This window comes from Jatropha curcas, chromosome 11 (assembly GCF_041381405.1).
Source record: "Jatropha curcas cultivar XTBG-Jc1 chromosome 11, XTBG_Jcur_1.0, whole genome shotgun sequence".
Classification (NCBI taxonomy): Eukaryota; Viridiplantae; Streptophyta; class Magnoliopsida; order Malpighiales; family Euphorbiaceae; genus Jatropha; species Jatropha curcas.
Genome location: NC_143161.1, coordinates 1,360,015 through 1,375,601, shown reverse-complemented (window position 1 = coordinate 1,375,601; position 15,587 = coordinate 1,360,015). Strand labels below are relative to the sequence as shown.

The window sequence follows — 15,587 nt, the reverse complement described above, 5'->3', positions numbered from 1 at the left end:
CCAAATACATCAAAATCCAGCATTCCAATTAATTGTTCGAGAAAGGAAACATGTTCAACAGTACATTCTGGTTCTTAATTCTTTGACAGGTACCATGTCCATGCCACAGAGAAGAACCACAAATCCAAGTTCTTCATCATACAATTATGCATGGAATTTCCTCACCAGAATTGGATCGAGTTCAACACACTTCTTAAGTTTTTGATACAATTTACTGCAAATTTTCATGACCATATACGAGAACTAAGGAAAGAAAATAATAGCTCATCGACTTCATCAGGTGATTGCTCCTGAACAAAATGGGCTCCTTCAGGCAAATATATGATCTCCAGATTAGGTACAAACTCTTTGACCTCCCCACTCTTTATGTAATCTTCCATGCCTCGAAATTTAAGGACATAATCTTTGGCTCCCATGATAAGGAGTGATTGAACTTTAACTTTAAGTTCTGTTGTGCCAAACTATTTCTTAATTGACCTGCAATTTGCGTGGTTCCATAAAATCAAAACAAATCAAGTTTTAGCAGATACTACGAAATTTGAAACCACAATCTTAAGTACTGTAGAGTCTTTGCAAATGAAGGACTTATTACCTATATGGAACCTTCAATGCAGTTTGAAAACCAGATTTCTCATATAACGCCCCATATATTGCAAGATCTTCCTCTTTGGACCAAGAAGGAAGAGGAGTTGATGGCTCTACTAAATCCATGATTTCTTGGTTCTCATCAGCTATTGGTATTTCACTTTTTGAGAAGAGAATATAGATGTTCCTAACCACTGTTTTAGCATCAAATCTACCAAAATCAGCTTCTGCTCGCCCAGGTTCCTATACAATTGCAGGAAAGAAAATTAAAAATTGAGTCTTTAATTCTTTATTCTCAAGATTATCAACCAAAGACGAGGAGATGCAAATGCACAAATATATATTACCTGCCATTTAGACATATAGAAACCTTCAGGAAGATATTTATTGAATTGAGCGGGACCTGGAGGTACAAATGGCGCTCCCACGGTTACAATTCCTAATACCCTATCCGGATGCAGAAGAGCAAACATATAGGCAACCCTGGCTCCAAAATCTTTTGCTACAACAACCACCTATCCTCATTCAAGAACCAACAGAAGCAATATCACAACTTATGCAACAATAAATCGAGCTTCTTTCTTTTTTCTTTTACTCAATTCCTTATCATTGAATTAACATTAACAGTAGTATTAACAATGTTAATTAAACAATTAATGAATTGGGAAATTCCCATTTGTTCTCTTTCCTATAAAGAAATCAACGTTTGTCCTTTTCCGTACAATTCATGGCAAAATTAAAACAAAGCAAATTCAGTGCGTCAGTACTCAGTACCTTAGTTATTTGGAGGGAATCTAGGATTCCGACGAGGTCGTTGATTATGTCCCTGTACGTGGCCTTCTCGGGTTCGGGTGGCGGGTCGGATAGTCCATATCCTCTGTAATCGGGTGCGATTGCACGGTACCCTGCATTGGCTAGAGCAATCATTTGGTGCCGCCACGAGTACCATATCTAAGGAAATCCGTGCAGGAACAACACCACCTTACTGCCTGCAGATCATTAGATCAAACATTAGTGTTTGATTGACAATTCAGTGATAGTGCATGACAAAGAAGGTAGGGATGAGCGTTACCGGTTCCGATGTCGGCTAAGTGGAGGTTCAGTCCACCGACTGGGATGAACTTGTGCTGAATTTTGTCCATTTTGATGATGAAGTAACGTCTGTACTCGAGAAATGAAAAAGGTATCAGAAATTTACGTCGTTTATGTCATAATCCTTGTCCTGGTTAGCGCATCAGTACACAGTAGTCACTAGTCAGTGCCAGGCGTCTCTACGTTTGTCTTATATCATGAGCTAAAATACGTTACTCCAGCATGAGACGACTTTCGTTTTCTTCATGTCGTCCGAGGAAAAACGACCGATTTAAGAGCGCCACATTGTAACTTGTAGTAAGAGAAAATAATTGGGCTGTACAATTGAGGCCCAAAGGACAAGCCCAGAGGTCCACCAAGCTGGCCACAGACAGGCAAAGCCTTGTCCAGAAACTTCTTTCACGTCTCTGAGGAGAAAACCGGTTAGATCTGTCCAAACTAGCAGATAGCTCAGTGTAATAAGGGAAAAACTTAAGGCCGGATAGATGACTGCACTTGTGGAACAAATAAATAAGATAAAAAACTTTTTAAAAACCGTTTCTAAAGAAAATTTTTGACTATTTGTTTTTTAAAAAAAAAAGATAAAATCAAAATATTACTTAAAAATTTTTTATCTCATTTATTTTGTTCATAAGTGGAATCATGAACTGTCTAGATAAATTTTTTCCGTGTATTAATAATATCATTATATTTAGTGAAAAATAATCTATCTTTTCTTTTTAGTTTGTCATGAAATATAGTCGATTTTTCTTTTTACATTATAGTTAATTCTTAAATTATCTATTATACCATTATTAAATTTTATTTTATTTTCAACAATCCTTATTAAATTTTATTTATTATTTCAATATAATAATTGCTCATATATTATTTTAACACGTGTATGATATAAAAATTATATAAATAAAATTGTGTTTTAATGGTAATAATTGCTATTTTGTGAAATTTACTAATCTGTGTGAAAAATAGGAGTGGAATAATTTTTGTACGAAAGGAGTATTAATAATAATTATTATTATTACATTAATGCCGTCATACTCTTATTCCAACACATTATCAGTTCTCCTCATCTTTTCTCACTGCTGTTTCTCTCTCTCTCTCTCTCTCTCGCGGAGAATTGCGGATTTTAATTTGTATATGATATCTTCAATTCAAAGTCCGAAAAACCCTAGCCATCGCGAAGCGGGGGAAATCCATATTGCAAGCAAGGCAAGAGTTTGGTATGGTAACCCATTACTCTGCGTTTTATGTTTTCGTTAATTGTTGTTTGATTAGGTTTTACAGTAATTATCATGCAGCTATTCGTTCCTGTTTCACAATAATGGTTAATTAGGTTTCTCTGTCACGATCGCTTTTTTATAAAACGGATAGATATGCCTACTATACTATTTGAGGATTTCTTTTCTCTTTGTGTGCCTCTATTTGGGTTTGTCGTGGAGCTGGAATGGTTTGGTAGAATCAGAGATTCAAGAATCAGCTCTAGTACTGGGGTTATATGTTTTTATCAGTGAAGTAATCCAATTACCTGCAATTCTGCACTTACACATTTTAGTGCATTCCAGCTATTGTTGTGGCTCTTGAAATGAATGAATCAGTAGAATTACTTGGATTTCATTTATACAAGTCCTTGTATTCTGTACAAGCATGTTATGGTCTACATTGTATCTCTTTCTGGCTGATGCGCCAGGGAGCCTGCATGACATAATTGCTGATTTGGAAAGGCCAAGATTGGAAGAGTGAAATTATATTGTTGAGCTTTGAAGATGCAATTGAGCTCCTTTGGAGAATATAAATTAATTATCAGAATTGAGCTCAGTTGGGAGTTTAATGAATGGAATGAAACCTTGATTTTTTTTTTTTTTCTCCATATGTGATTAATTTGCAAATGCATGTGCTAATTTATTATTTTGTCTCTTGTGCTAATTGTAATCGCATTACTATGTATGTTCCACATGCATATCTGCTTTTGCTTTGAAGATGCAAATGAGCTCCTTCAGAGAATATAAATTAATTGTCAGAATTGAGCTCACTTGGGAGTTTAACGAATGGAATGCAACCTTGATTTTTTGCCATATGTGATAATTTATTATTTTGTCGCTTGTGCTATTTGTAATCGCATTACTATGTATATTCCACGTGCATAATCTGCTTTTGCTTTGAAGATGCAAATGAGCTTCTTTGGAGAACATAAATTAATTCTCAGAATTGAGATCAGTTGGGAGTTTAATGAATGGAATTCAACCTTGATTTTTTTGCCATATGTGATTAATTTGCAAATGCATATGCTAATTTATTATTTTGTCGCTTGTGCTATTTGTAAATGCATTACTATATATATTCCACGTCCATAATCTGCTTTTGCTTTGAAGATGCAAATGAGCTCCTTCGGAGAATATAAATTAATTGTCAGAATTGAGCTCAGTCGGGAGTTTAATGCATGAAATGCAACCTTGATTTTTTTCCATATGTGATAATTTGCAAATGCATATGCTAATGTATTATTTTGTCGCTTGTGCTATTTGTAACGTATTACTATGTATATTTCATGTACATAATCTGCTTTTGTTTTTTTACTGTTGACAGGTGAACTAGTTGATTAACACTTGAAGACTTGTTACTAGTGATCTAAAATATAGGGACTTGCTGTGAACCATGGCAGACTTGGAAAATTTGCTTCTGGAGGCAGCAGGAAGAACTGGATCATCTGGAAGAAACAGGAATGCACATCCACCATCTAGGAGGCGACGTGAGGGTTCATATTCTGATGGTGGAAGTGACTCTAGAGATGAAGATTCAGATGATGACCGCGGCTATGCCAGCAGGAAGCCATCTGGATCTCAAGTTCCTTTGAAGAAGAGATTGGACCCTGCTGAAAGAGATGATGATCAGGGTAGCCAAGAAGAAGGTGGTTATGATGATGGGGCCTCTGACCGTGAGGGTGACAGCAGTGATGAATCAGATGTTGGTGATGATCTTTACAAGGATGAGGATGATCGGAGGAAGCTTGCTCAAATGAGTGAACTTGAAAGGGAGATGATATTATCAGAGCGGGCAGACAAGAAAGGTGATAAGAATTTAACTGAGAGGATTAGATCAAAACGGGACAGTGAGAGGGCAACCCGATCCAGAAAAGAGACTCCACCTCTGCCATCATCTCGCGGAGTTCGCACATCAGCTAGATCGGCAGACAGGGCAGCTGCCAAAGATGATGCATTGAACGAACTCAGAGCTAAGCGTTTAAAGCAGCAGGACCCAGAGGCTCACCGTAAGTTGAGGGATGTCTCTAGAGGAACTTCTGGCAGTCGGGGTGTTTCACCTGTCAGGAGAAAACGTTTCACTTCGGCAAGCCTGAGTAGCTCTAGCAGTGAGAGTGACAGTAGGTCTCATAGTGAAGATGAAGCGTCAACAGGTGACGGTGGAATGGCAGATAGTGATGAGGACAGAGAGCCTGGATCCGAAGGTCTGACATATGATGATATACGGGAAGTCACTATCCGGAGGTCAAAACTTGCTAAATGGCTTATGGAGCCATGGTTTGAAGAGTTGATTGTAGGTTGCTTTGTGAGGGTTGGGATTGGAAGGTCAAAATCTGGTCCAATCTACAGGCTCTGCTTAGTCCGTAATGTTGATGCTGCAGACCCTGACCGCCCATACAAACTGGAGAATAAAACTACATACAAATATCTGAATGTTATTTGGGGCAATGAAAGCTCTGCAGCAAGGTGGCAGATGGCGATGGTTTCCGACTCTGCTCCAACTGAGGATGAGTATAAACAGTGGGTCAGGGAGGTGGAGCGTAGTGGTGGCCGGATGCCAACCAAACAGGATATTCTGGAAAAGAAGGAGGCAATAAAAAAGTCAAATACATTTGTATACTCAGCGGCCACTGTGAAGCAGATGTTGCAGGAGAAAAAATCTGCCTCAACAAGGCCATTAAATGTTGCTGCTGAGAAGGACCGGTTGAGGAGAGAGTTGGAAGTTGCACAAATGAAACAAGATGATGCAGAGGTAGAGAGGATTAGGGCAAGAATTCAGGAACTGGAGGCATCTCGGCAAGCTCAGGAAAAAGATGCAAAGGCTATTAGACTGGCAGAGATGAATAGAAAGAACAGGGCTGAGAATTTTAGAAATGCCTCAGAATTGAAACCTGTAAACACAAGTCTGAAAGCAGGGGAGGCTGGGTATGATCCTTTTTCAAGGAGATGGACTAGGTCTAGGAATTATTATGTGTCAAAGCCTGGTGGAGCAGATGTGGCTGCAGAAGCAAATAATAATGGCACAGCAGCTGTTGCACATAGTAATGGGGCAGCAACAGGGACTTTGGCTGAGGCTGGCATGGCTGCTACAGCGGCAGCCTTGGAGGCAGCAGCTGATGCAGGGAAGTTGGTTGATACTGCAGCTCCTGTGGATCAAGGGACTGAGTCAAATACACTTCATGATTTTGATCTTCCAATCTCATTGACTGCACTTGAGAAGTTTGGCGGAGCAAAGGGTGCTAAGGCAGGGTTCATGGCAAGGAAACAACAGATAGAAGCAACTGTCGGATGCCGGGTCCCTGAGAATGACGGGAGGAGACATGCTCTGACTTTGACTGTTAGCGACTACAAGAGAAGAAGAGGACTCCTCTGAAATGTGATAATGCACCATCAACTTCCTTTCTGGTGACTACCTCAGATCGCACAGCCTTCAAGCATGTCTCTGAATTGTGTTGATCTTGTAATTGCAAACCTGGTTACTGGGAAAGTATTGTGTCACAACATCTTTGCTGTCTGAAGTTTTAATATTATGGGTATAGTGTTTGGCTTTGCCTTCGAATTATTCATGGAAAGTTTGACAGTGATTTTTATTTAGAGAGCTGGATAAATGCTGCTATTGAAGTTTTATATATGGATTAATTTGGCTACTTGATTTGTTAAGAGCTGCCATCATCTTTTCATGAGATGGAGGTGTTCACTTGTTAGTTGACTATTTTGCAAATGTTGCTAGAGGTCTCACAATTTAGCATGGGGTCTGCATTTTCAAAATTTCAAGGTTGCTATGTCAATTGGTCAGTTGACTTCATTTGGATCTTAGTGCTTCCCAAAAACTTTTTTTACAACATACGGACAGTGTTCTATAAACTTTTCTGGAAATGGTTCTATGTGTTCAGACTATAAATCCAGAATTTTTTTTCATGGGGAATGGATTGCTTGGGTTTTTAAAGGGGTAGGATTTGCCAGGGTTTGAACTCATTCTGCACTGCAAATAAGCATTCAACTACTCAGTTATTAGTTTAATGGGCAGAATGCATGAAAGTGAAGAATGCATTTCTGTCTAAATTAGTAAATTTTTCTTGGACCCTGTCGAATAGGGTTGTCCCACTCCTTTTTTTTTTTTTTATTATGGCATTTATTCATTTTTTAACAACCGCGGTTAGGTGATGCAATGCTCGTTCGTTTGCATTCATTAATTTATTTGAAAAAAATGCCAAACTTCTCTCTCCTCTCTCGGGCAAACACAGGCCGGAAGCCCATAGCGATCAAAGCCAGCATTCCTTCCTCACGAACGAAACTAGTGAAAAAAGGGTACTAGTGACTAGTAGTGAGGCCATTTGGATGACGATGGACATGTGTTTGGTGCCACAGTTGTTGAGATGAGGATGTGCTCTTTCATTCCTACTTTTTGGCCGAAACCAAGGTCAGCTATTTCGACATTTTTCTGTAAATTATTTACCCTTTATACAAAGAAAGTAAATTATACAACCCTCTAAATTACATTGTTGTTCTTTCTATTTTGAAATCCAACTAACATAATTTTTATATTTAAGATATTTGATGCATTTCTTTTTTTTTTTTTTTTTTTGAAGAGTAGATAGTTGATGCATTTCTATTCTTTCAGATCAGTAGTGTCAATTTTCTATTACAACGTAATATATTTACTAATAAAAATCTAAATTAAATACGTATATAATAAGAAAGTCAAACAAATAAAGAAGGAAAGTATATGAGATGAAAAAAGTTATCAACTTATCTTATGGAGGCATACCTACAGGACTCTTCAGGTATTAGGATAAATGATATTCCTTTCGTTCCATTTTATTTATATAATTTAATAAAATATACATATTAAAAATTTAATTAATAAAAATTATTTTAGTATTCTTTATTCTTAATAATTCATTAAAATGCTAAAAGTCATTTATTAAATAAATAATTATAAAGGTTATTATGAGAAAAATAATTATTTATATATCTAAATTTAAAAATTATATATACATTTTAAAACATTTAAAAAAAATAAAAATCAAATAAAATGATATGAATAAAATATTATTAAATCATTATAAGGAATAATTTTTGTTCACGAGGAAGACATTTTTTTTTTAACTATAAAGTACGATTTCTCCAAGTGGCATAGCATGTGAGGCAAAAAAGTAATAACAACTTATTTTCCTCAATTTAAAAAAAAAAAATAAAGAAAGTCAAAAGCAAAAACTTGCGGCATGATAAAAGCTGATCGAACATGCAAGAAAATTCGCTGAGAAAAATAAAAAAAGAAATTAAGAAAGTTCCCTGAAAATATATTTGGCAACTTTGCCTAAAATATCCAGCACTTCATCCTTGCCTCGACTGGGCACTATGTTTAAAAAACGAGAGGAAAGAAATTTAGGAAGGAAATAAAATATTTAAAAAAAATAAAGAGGAAAAATAAAAAAGAATTTTTTCTCTTGATGTTCGGACGTGTGAGAGGAAAATGAGGAGGGAAAGTGATTTTATAAATAGTGAGATTATCATTTTAACCTTTACTTTTTACTGACGAAAGTACAATAAAAGTATAATTTTTATTATTTTGAACCAATTTTCCTTTTAAATTGCAGAGAAAATGGCATGTTGCTCAATATTTATTTCCCTCCGTATTTCTTCATTCCCAAATAAGTAAGGAAAGAAAATTTATTTATTTTCCTTCCCAACCAATCCTCGTTACTCCCATATCCTGGACCAATCCAAACGTATAGTAAGAGATAAGAAAAAATATCTTTTATGATGTCAAATCAATCTCAACGAGGAAAAAACATAAAAGCCAGTGAAATAACCAGCCAAGAAATTTTTTTAAAAAATATTAGAAGGCCCAAAATAGAAACATTATTGTTATTTTAAAAAATGTAAGCCTGTCTTATAATTTTTTTTTTTTTAAAATGTAAGCCAGCTTTGAAGTTCAACCAATAATAAACCAACTTGTCTTGTGTTTCTGCCTCTTCCTTCACTTCTTTTATATACGAGTGAACAAAGTGAACTAAAGAACTCACAGACCTTTTATATGGTTATTTTTTTGTTTCACGATGTCCAAACCGCAAAAATATTTCTTTTCCCTCACATTTTGCCGCCTCCTCCATTAATTCCCTCTCTTTCTCTCTGCTAAGCTTTTCATTAACTCAAAATGAACCAGATAGCAAAACCCAGTTGGTCATTTTAGCCATAAACAAACTATCACCATGTACCTAAGCACCAAACTTTGTCAACACTACTTTCTCTTTCTTCAGAACTTGCATAACACTAAAAGATCTATCTTTACCTTTCTCTCTTGCTTACCCACATCCTTGCTTGCTCTTATTCTGCTACTCCTTTTGGTGTACAATGGCTCCTCTGTTTTCTACATTCATCTACCCCTTCCCGCCAAATATCCAACGGGATCTCCCAATTTGACGCCGGCGGGAAAATCTCTCAAAAAGCTTTCTTCTTCAGTGTTGTATGCAGTTAAAGAAGAAAACCCATCCATAATTTCAAAGACCCATTTGCCTCTTTTGCAAAAACAAGCTGTTTCAATGATACCCATTAATAATTCTTTGGGCTTAAGGCCAAAAAAAGTTCACAAGCACAGAGCTTTGATTCGGGTACTGCGTCAGGGAGCCAAATCAAAGCAGTACTGTTCAACAAGAATAAGGACCTTCTTTGAGAGTTCTGTTTGTAAGGTTCGGTTCTTTATGACTTGGATTTCTTCTTTAGAGTCATTTGGTGATAGAGAGTTATTTGGTGTAGAGAGTTTGTTCAAATTTCACCCAAATGCTTGTTTGGTTATTGTTTCCAGTTCTATGGATTCGAAAAGAGGTAGTCTTGTTTTAAAGCCTTTTTTGGATAAGGGATTTAAAGTGAATGCAATTAGGCCTGATTTTGATGATATATTGAAGAACACTCGTGCAGAGTCATGGTTTCATGAATTAAAGAAAGGAAAAGTTAAGCCTGGAGATGTTTCTATAGGTCAAAACCTCTCTAATTTGCTTAGGCTTGTTTTATTGTACAAATTTGGTGGCATTTATTTAGACACTGATTTTGTAGTGTTGAAAAGTTTGAATAAATTGAGAAATTGTATAGGAGCTCAAAATATTGATATTGGAACTGGTAATTGGAGCAGATTGAATAATGCAGTTTTGATTTTTGATAAGAAACACCCTTTAGTATTCAAGTTCATAGAAGAATTTGCTCTAACTTTTGATGGAAACAAGTGGGGCCATAATGGTCCTTATCTAGTTTCTAGAGTAGTTTCAAGAGTAGATGGGAGGCCTGGTTTTAATTTTACTGTCTTGCCTCCATCTGCATTTTATCCAGTCAATTGGAGTAAGATTAGAACCTTATTTAGAGCGCCTAGAGATGAGCTGCATTGGAAATGGTTGCGCAGAAAGCTTGGGCAGATAAGAAAGGAAAGTTTAGCCGTCCATTTGTGGAACAAGCAGAGTAGACAAATCAAAGTTGAAAATGGAAGCATCATCAATCATTTAATGCTGGATTCTTGCATCTTCTGTAATTCTTCAAGCTTCAATCTATTAAATAACAGTAAAATATGACAATTGCCAACAACCCTTTTGTGTTTCTGTACTGTTTCTGCTTTTCTGTACATTTCATTTCTGTGTTCTGATATGGTTATGGACAAACTTAGTCATAGTGTTAGCAAAGAAAGAAAAGGAGAATCCTTTTCTTTAATAGATTCCTCCCCTCCCATTTTTTGGGTCGTTTCTTCTAATTTTCTCCCTAGTTTCAAGATCAGTAAAATGCAAAAGAATGGTTTACATTCTGAGGCTCTGAGCTTGTGTATCTAATTCAAAATTAATAATTATTAAATCATTATCTTAAAAGTTTCTTTCTTTCTTACAGTTCTTGTGGGCCTTGCAGCAAAAAGAGGACCTTCTGATGTTCTTGAATAAACATGCCATTAAATTTAATAATTGAAATCTCCATGGGATGAAAATTTGGAAAGGAAAAAGAAGTTGAAATTAGGAATTGTTTATCTTGTAAGTATTTTTATTATTTTTAATCAGGAATTTAGGAAGATGAAGTCATCTTTGATATAATGCCAACTAAAATGAGTTGTGAAAGTGATCTGTCATTTTCCATTCAATATGGACGCCTACCTTGAGGCCTCACAGCCACAGCCTCCATACATCTTTTTATCATTTCTTCTTGATTTTCTTATATTTGCCATGTGCCTTGGTTGCATATTTATAGTATTGCTATTACAAAACAATAACATAATTTTCAATATTTGATAAAATAAATTGTCATTACTAAGCACGATTCGAACCATGAATCCTAGAACTAGTCAATGAATTTCATCACGTCTGTTTGTTTAATGTTTATTGCAGTAATAGTAGTTTAATGTTTTAAATGCAATATCATGTAAATTTGATGGAATTAATTATGTGCATTAAGGAGGTTTAGGGCATGGCATGAAGCTTTTGTGATGTAACTTCCAATTCTATAAAACAAAAACTGATTAGTTAATACATTAATTACTTGCTGTTGTCAATATGGCACATGCTCACAGCTCGCATGATACTTCTCATTCACGAGACAATTATCATGAATTTTAATTTTAATATTAGTTTTATTAACATCACATAAATTTTTATTTTTATTTCAAAGGAAGATCACCTACCAGAAATTTGGTAATCAGAATAGTAAATATAATACTAAAGAATACATATTTTAAGTCATAAATTTTAAAGAAATATAAGAAAGAGGAGAAAAAAAAATGCAACAAAATGCAAATATTAGAGTAAAATTTTTCTTTTTTATTTTCTGAAAACTTATTTTATATAAATAGTATTTATTAAATACATTAATAGGTGCCTAACATTTATAATTTAAACAGCTATATAAATAACTACCAGCTAATACCTTATTTCTTTTTAAAGACTACTAAAACAACTAGTATTGCTGAACTTTATTTCATTTAAGAGACGCAAAAGTACCAATTGAAAATATGTGATTATCAAGTTTTAAAAAGGCAAAAGTTTTTTTGTAGCTCTCTAATTTAGTAGCTCTCTAATTTAGGTGCCTTTAGAGAATTCTGGATTAGCATTCTCATATGCATCTCTATTACTAATTTAGCATTTAAATTTACCATATACAATGTAATAATCTCTTCTATATCACTGTGTATGTTCAACCTATAAAAACATCGAAAAGTCGCCAACATGAATTAGTATAATACATGTATAAAGAGAGAGGGATTCAAAATCTCAGGGATTCAACAAGCAGAAAGGAGCTCTTTTTTCTTCTAGAGTTACAGATACTGTATTCAGTATAGCATTTCACTATGATACATTTGCCTTCCTCCAGTATATTCCCTCCTAAGCTCTGTGGATGCCTGGATGGTTCTAAAGATTCCCATGAGTAGGAGAAAAAGAGACTGTACATTATCCCTACAATACAATATCAACTTCACAAAACCAAATACCAAGACTCTGTATATTTCCACCTTCACAAAACCAAATATCAATTTAGCAGTTATATTACATACAGTTTCTGCAAATTCAAGCCAGTACCAAAAACAGCATACTGTTCTCTACTGTAACTCTCATATGTTTGTATACTAGTCCAATCAGAGTATAGCTATCATTTATGATAAACTTAGCTGTTCCTAATGAATCCTTAATTGTTTTAGACTGTGTATAGCCGCATTGTCTGTAAAATAACCACTAACTAAATCTATTTCAATAACATGCTCCTATATCTAAGTTTGTGGATTACCACTAAAACATGTATCCAAGCTTTCTACTAGCTCATTCTTTCTGTACCAATTGTTCTAAATCACCCAATTCTACCTCACCTCCTTGCCACTCTCCCTCATTTTCAAATATCATCTCAATTTCCTCCAAAGACTTTCCTTTTGTTTCTGGTATGCATGTATGGACAAAAACAACAGAAACAGCTGAAATCACAGAAAAGATGAAGAAAGTCCCTCCTACTGTGATTGCACGAGACACTGAGAGGAAAGACATAGAAACCATACCACTACTAAGCCTGCTTCCAACTGCCCCAAGTGCAGCTGCCTGAGCTCGAAGTCTTAGAGTGAAGATTTCAGACGACACAACCCAACAAACAGGTCCGAGTCCTATAGAGAAGAAAGCTACATTACAACAAACTGACAAAATTGCCAATCCAATCCCAAGTTTTCCACCTCCTAAAAACATTAGAGAGAGACTCAGACCAAGTAAGCTGATGCTCATCCCAACTGTGCTCACAAAAAGTAAAGGTCTTCTGCCTGCTTTGTCAATAAGAAATATAGCTACCAAAATGAACATTGTTTTGGTAAACCCAACAGCAACAGTTGCAGCAAGAAGTTGAGTGTTGTCCTTGATCCCGGCATCCTTAAAGATTGTGGGGCTATAGTACACTGTTGCATCAATACCTGTAATTTGTTGGAAAAATTGGATTCCGCAGCCAGTGATAAGCATTCGTCGAACTGCAGGAGAAGGATTTATTATTTCACGCCACACAGCTTTTGCTTCACACTTTTCTGCATTAGCAGTCTCTGCAGCCAATTTTATCTCTGCCAATCTTTCCTCCACTTCACTTTCAGTTTCATTTGTCTTTGACAACACTAATCTTGCTTCTTCAATCCTATTCTGCATCACTAACCACCTTGGGGATTCAGGAATCACAAAAAGTGAAAACCCAATAAAGACTGAGGGAAGGATTCCTACAGCGAGCATTATCCTCCAGTTTATATGTACTGGAAGTCCTGAAAAAACATAGTTAGAAACATATCCTAAAAGTATTCCTATATTTATAAAAATTTCAGGGAAAGAGGTAAAACGTCCTCTGGCAACAGTGGGTGATATCTCTGCTATGTACACTGGCGCAATCATCACCCCAAAGCCTATCCCTATGCCAGCAAAGATTCTGCCTATCATCAGTATTGAAAAAGAAGGGGCAAGAGCCATTATAGCTGCTCCTGCCTGAAACACAATGGCTGCTAAGGCTATTGTCCACTTTCGACCGATGGCATCGGATGTTTTACCTCCAGCTAAACTACCCAAAAGTGAAATTATGCTTAAAATTCCAACAAGAACTTCTTCTTGTACCTCTGATATCTTTAGATCTTCTTGAATGAACAAAATTGCTCCACTTATGACACCCACATCTACAGAATGACAAGCAGACATTACAAACCAGAAATTAGAACTATATTCAAATGGCCAGTCAGCATTAATCGGTGACAACAGGAATAATTAAGAGGTCATGGCTATCGTCATAAATGAATTTAAACAGAAATCCCTTGAAACTCTTTGCATATTTCCTGATATTAGACATCCTCACTCACAAGGAATCTTGTTATGAAAATTACAGAACCAATTCTCTATTTTCACTCAAGTAAATCATGATTATGCCGACAAACTAGAGAAGTACTATTTACTTATATTTTATGAAATTACTGGTTCTTTAGATATCAAGTTTACCAGTCATCAAATCCCACAAAAATTCAATCTTTTCGCCCAGCTGAGCATTCTCTCCAATTAATTATTGACCAGTCCTTGTTCTACTATCTAATCAAACCAAAATTCCTACTTTATCTAATCATTTCCCTCCCCTCCCTTTAATAATATAAAAAATAATAAATAAATAAATAGAAACCAGACAAGTCAATCACATTGTACACAAAACAACAAAATCTGGAAATTGATCTGCATATGGGCTTTTCAAAAATAAACAAATCAGATAGAGACATCTACTACGTCAAAGGAGAAAAAAAATCTTAGACAGAATAACTAAAAGTGAAATAATAACAATGTTGGTATTGAAAATTAAGCAGATCCAACATATAACCGGAAACTAAATTGAAAATAGACCAACGGAGAGAGAGAGAGAGAGAGAGAGAGAGAGATGCGTGCTAATACTAACCATAGCCCATAAGCACAGAATTAAGAGAGGCAAAAACGGAACAGGCAAACACATATTTCTCTGTCAGATATTTCCTGTTAAGAACACCCTCTTGACATTGACGTTCGTTGGAATATATCAGATCCATTTCAGCATCGGAATCAAACCTCCTGTACTTGTTCTTGTCACCCATCCCATTTCCATTTTCCTGCACCCCCATTGCTCTTTTTTTTTTTTTATCAATATTATTATGAAAACGTATCTAATAATGGATTGTTCTCTCCTCTCTTTATTGTTGTCGTTGTTGTATAGAGAGAAAAGAAGCCGAAAGCCTTCTGTTTTAGCTGTGTTGATACATTCTGCATTTCATATCTGGCAGAGGGGACAAAGAAACTATTGAATTGAACGCGTTGGTGGTGTTCGGTCCTCGATCTTTGGAAAAGAAGGAACAAACGACAAGAAAATGACATTAAAAAGGACATAAGAAGTTAGAAGTGGGCCCTACATTAGCACGTGTCGATGTCTTAATGTAATTGGGTTCTACTTTGTCTTTTGCACAGGGAGCAACCGCTAACCGTAAGTCGTCGAACGGTTAGTGAATTACTTTATTCTTCCTGACTAATTGGTGGGTGGGGGGTTTAGACGTTAGAATTTGACCGGACTGGACTAGTGGACTATACGAGGGTAATTTACTTCAAACCGCGTCATTATGTATCCGTGGGATGGTATATTATTACGTTTTTGGCCCCTTCGAGAAAATAAACAGTTATTCAA

The 15,587-nt window shown here is 35.8% G+C and overlaps 4 protein-coding genes across 4 annotated transcripts; 2 read left to right on the top strand and 2 right to left on the bottom strand.

The window, feature by feature from the left end:
- Window positions 1–5: 5 nt before the first annotated feature.
- On the bottom strand, window positions 6–1,849 carry LOC105649512 (epoxide hydrolase 1). Its single transcript, XM_089716698.1, is given in 5 exon segments — window positions 6–477; window positions 593–828; window positions 933–1,100; window positions 1,360–1,574; window positions 1,658–1,849. Coding segments are annotated over 5 exon segments (942 nt in total). The 5' UTR covers window positions 1,728–1,849; the 3' UTR covers window positions 6–224.
- An 858-nt stretch (window positions 1,850–2,707) lies between these two features.
- VIP5 (plus-3 domain-containing protein) lies at window positions 2,708–6,593 on the top strand. The gene is made up of 2 exons (XM_012236175.4): window positions 2,708–2,897; window positions 4,261–6,593. Exon 2 carries the CDS (start codon window positions 4,330–4,332, stop codon window positions 6,304–6,306), a length of 1,977 nt encoding a protein of 658 aa, XP_012091565.1. The 5' UTR covers window positions 2,708–2,897; window positions 4,261–4,329; the 3' UTR covers window positions 6,307–6,593.
- A 2,283-nt stretch (window positions 6,594–8,876) lies between these two features.
- LOC105649509 (alpha 1,4-glycosyltransferase family protein) lies at window positions 8,877–10,508 on the top strand. Its single transcript, XM_012236174.4, has one exon. The coding sequence runs from the start codon at window positions 9,149–9,151 to the stop codon at window positions 10,493–10,495; it is 1,347 nt and encodes a 448-aa protein (XP_012091564.1). The 5' UTR covers window positions 8,877–9,148; the 3' UTR covers window positions 10,496–10,508.
- Window positions 10,509–12,055: 1,547 nt separating this feature from the next.
- Window positions 12,056–15,255, bottom strand: LOC105649508 (putative polyol transporter 4). Its single transcript, XM_012236173.4, has 2 exons — window positions 14,835–15,255; window positions 12,056–14,076 (listed from the first exon to the last, which is right to left on the bottom strand). Exons 1-2 carry the CDS (start codon window positions 15,031–15,033, stop codon window positions 12,713–12,715), a joined length of 1,563 nt encoding a protein of 520 aa, XP_012091563.1. The 5' UTR covers window positions 15,034–15,255; the 3' UTR covers window positions 12,056–12,712.
- Window positions 15,256–15,587: the final 332 nt, after the last annotated feature.

Bases quoted from the DNA above. Each gene is read 5' to 3' on its own strand.
- VIP5 (XM_012236175.4), top strand. From the start codon at position 4,330: ATGGCAGACTTGGAAAATTTGCTTCTGGAGGCAGCAGGAAGAACTGGA.
- LOC105649509 (XM_012236174.4), top strand. From the start codon at position 9,149: ATGTACCTAAGCACCAAACTTTGTCAACACTACTTTCTCTTTCTTCAG.
- LOC105649508 (XM_012236173.4), bottom strand. From the start codon at position 15,033: ATGGGGGTGCAGGAAAATGGAAATGGGATGGGTGACAAGAACAAGTAC. The intron at 14,077-14,834 runs GTTAGTATTAGC...GTCATTCTGTAG, and splicing joins TTCTGTGCTTATGGGCTATG to ATGTGGGTGTCATAAGTGGA.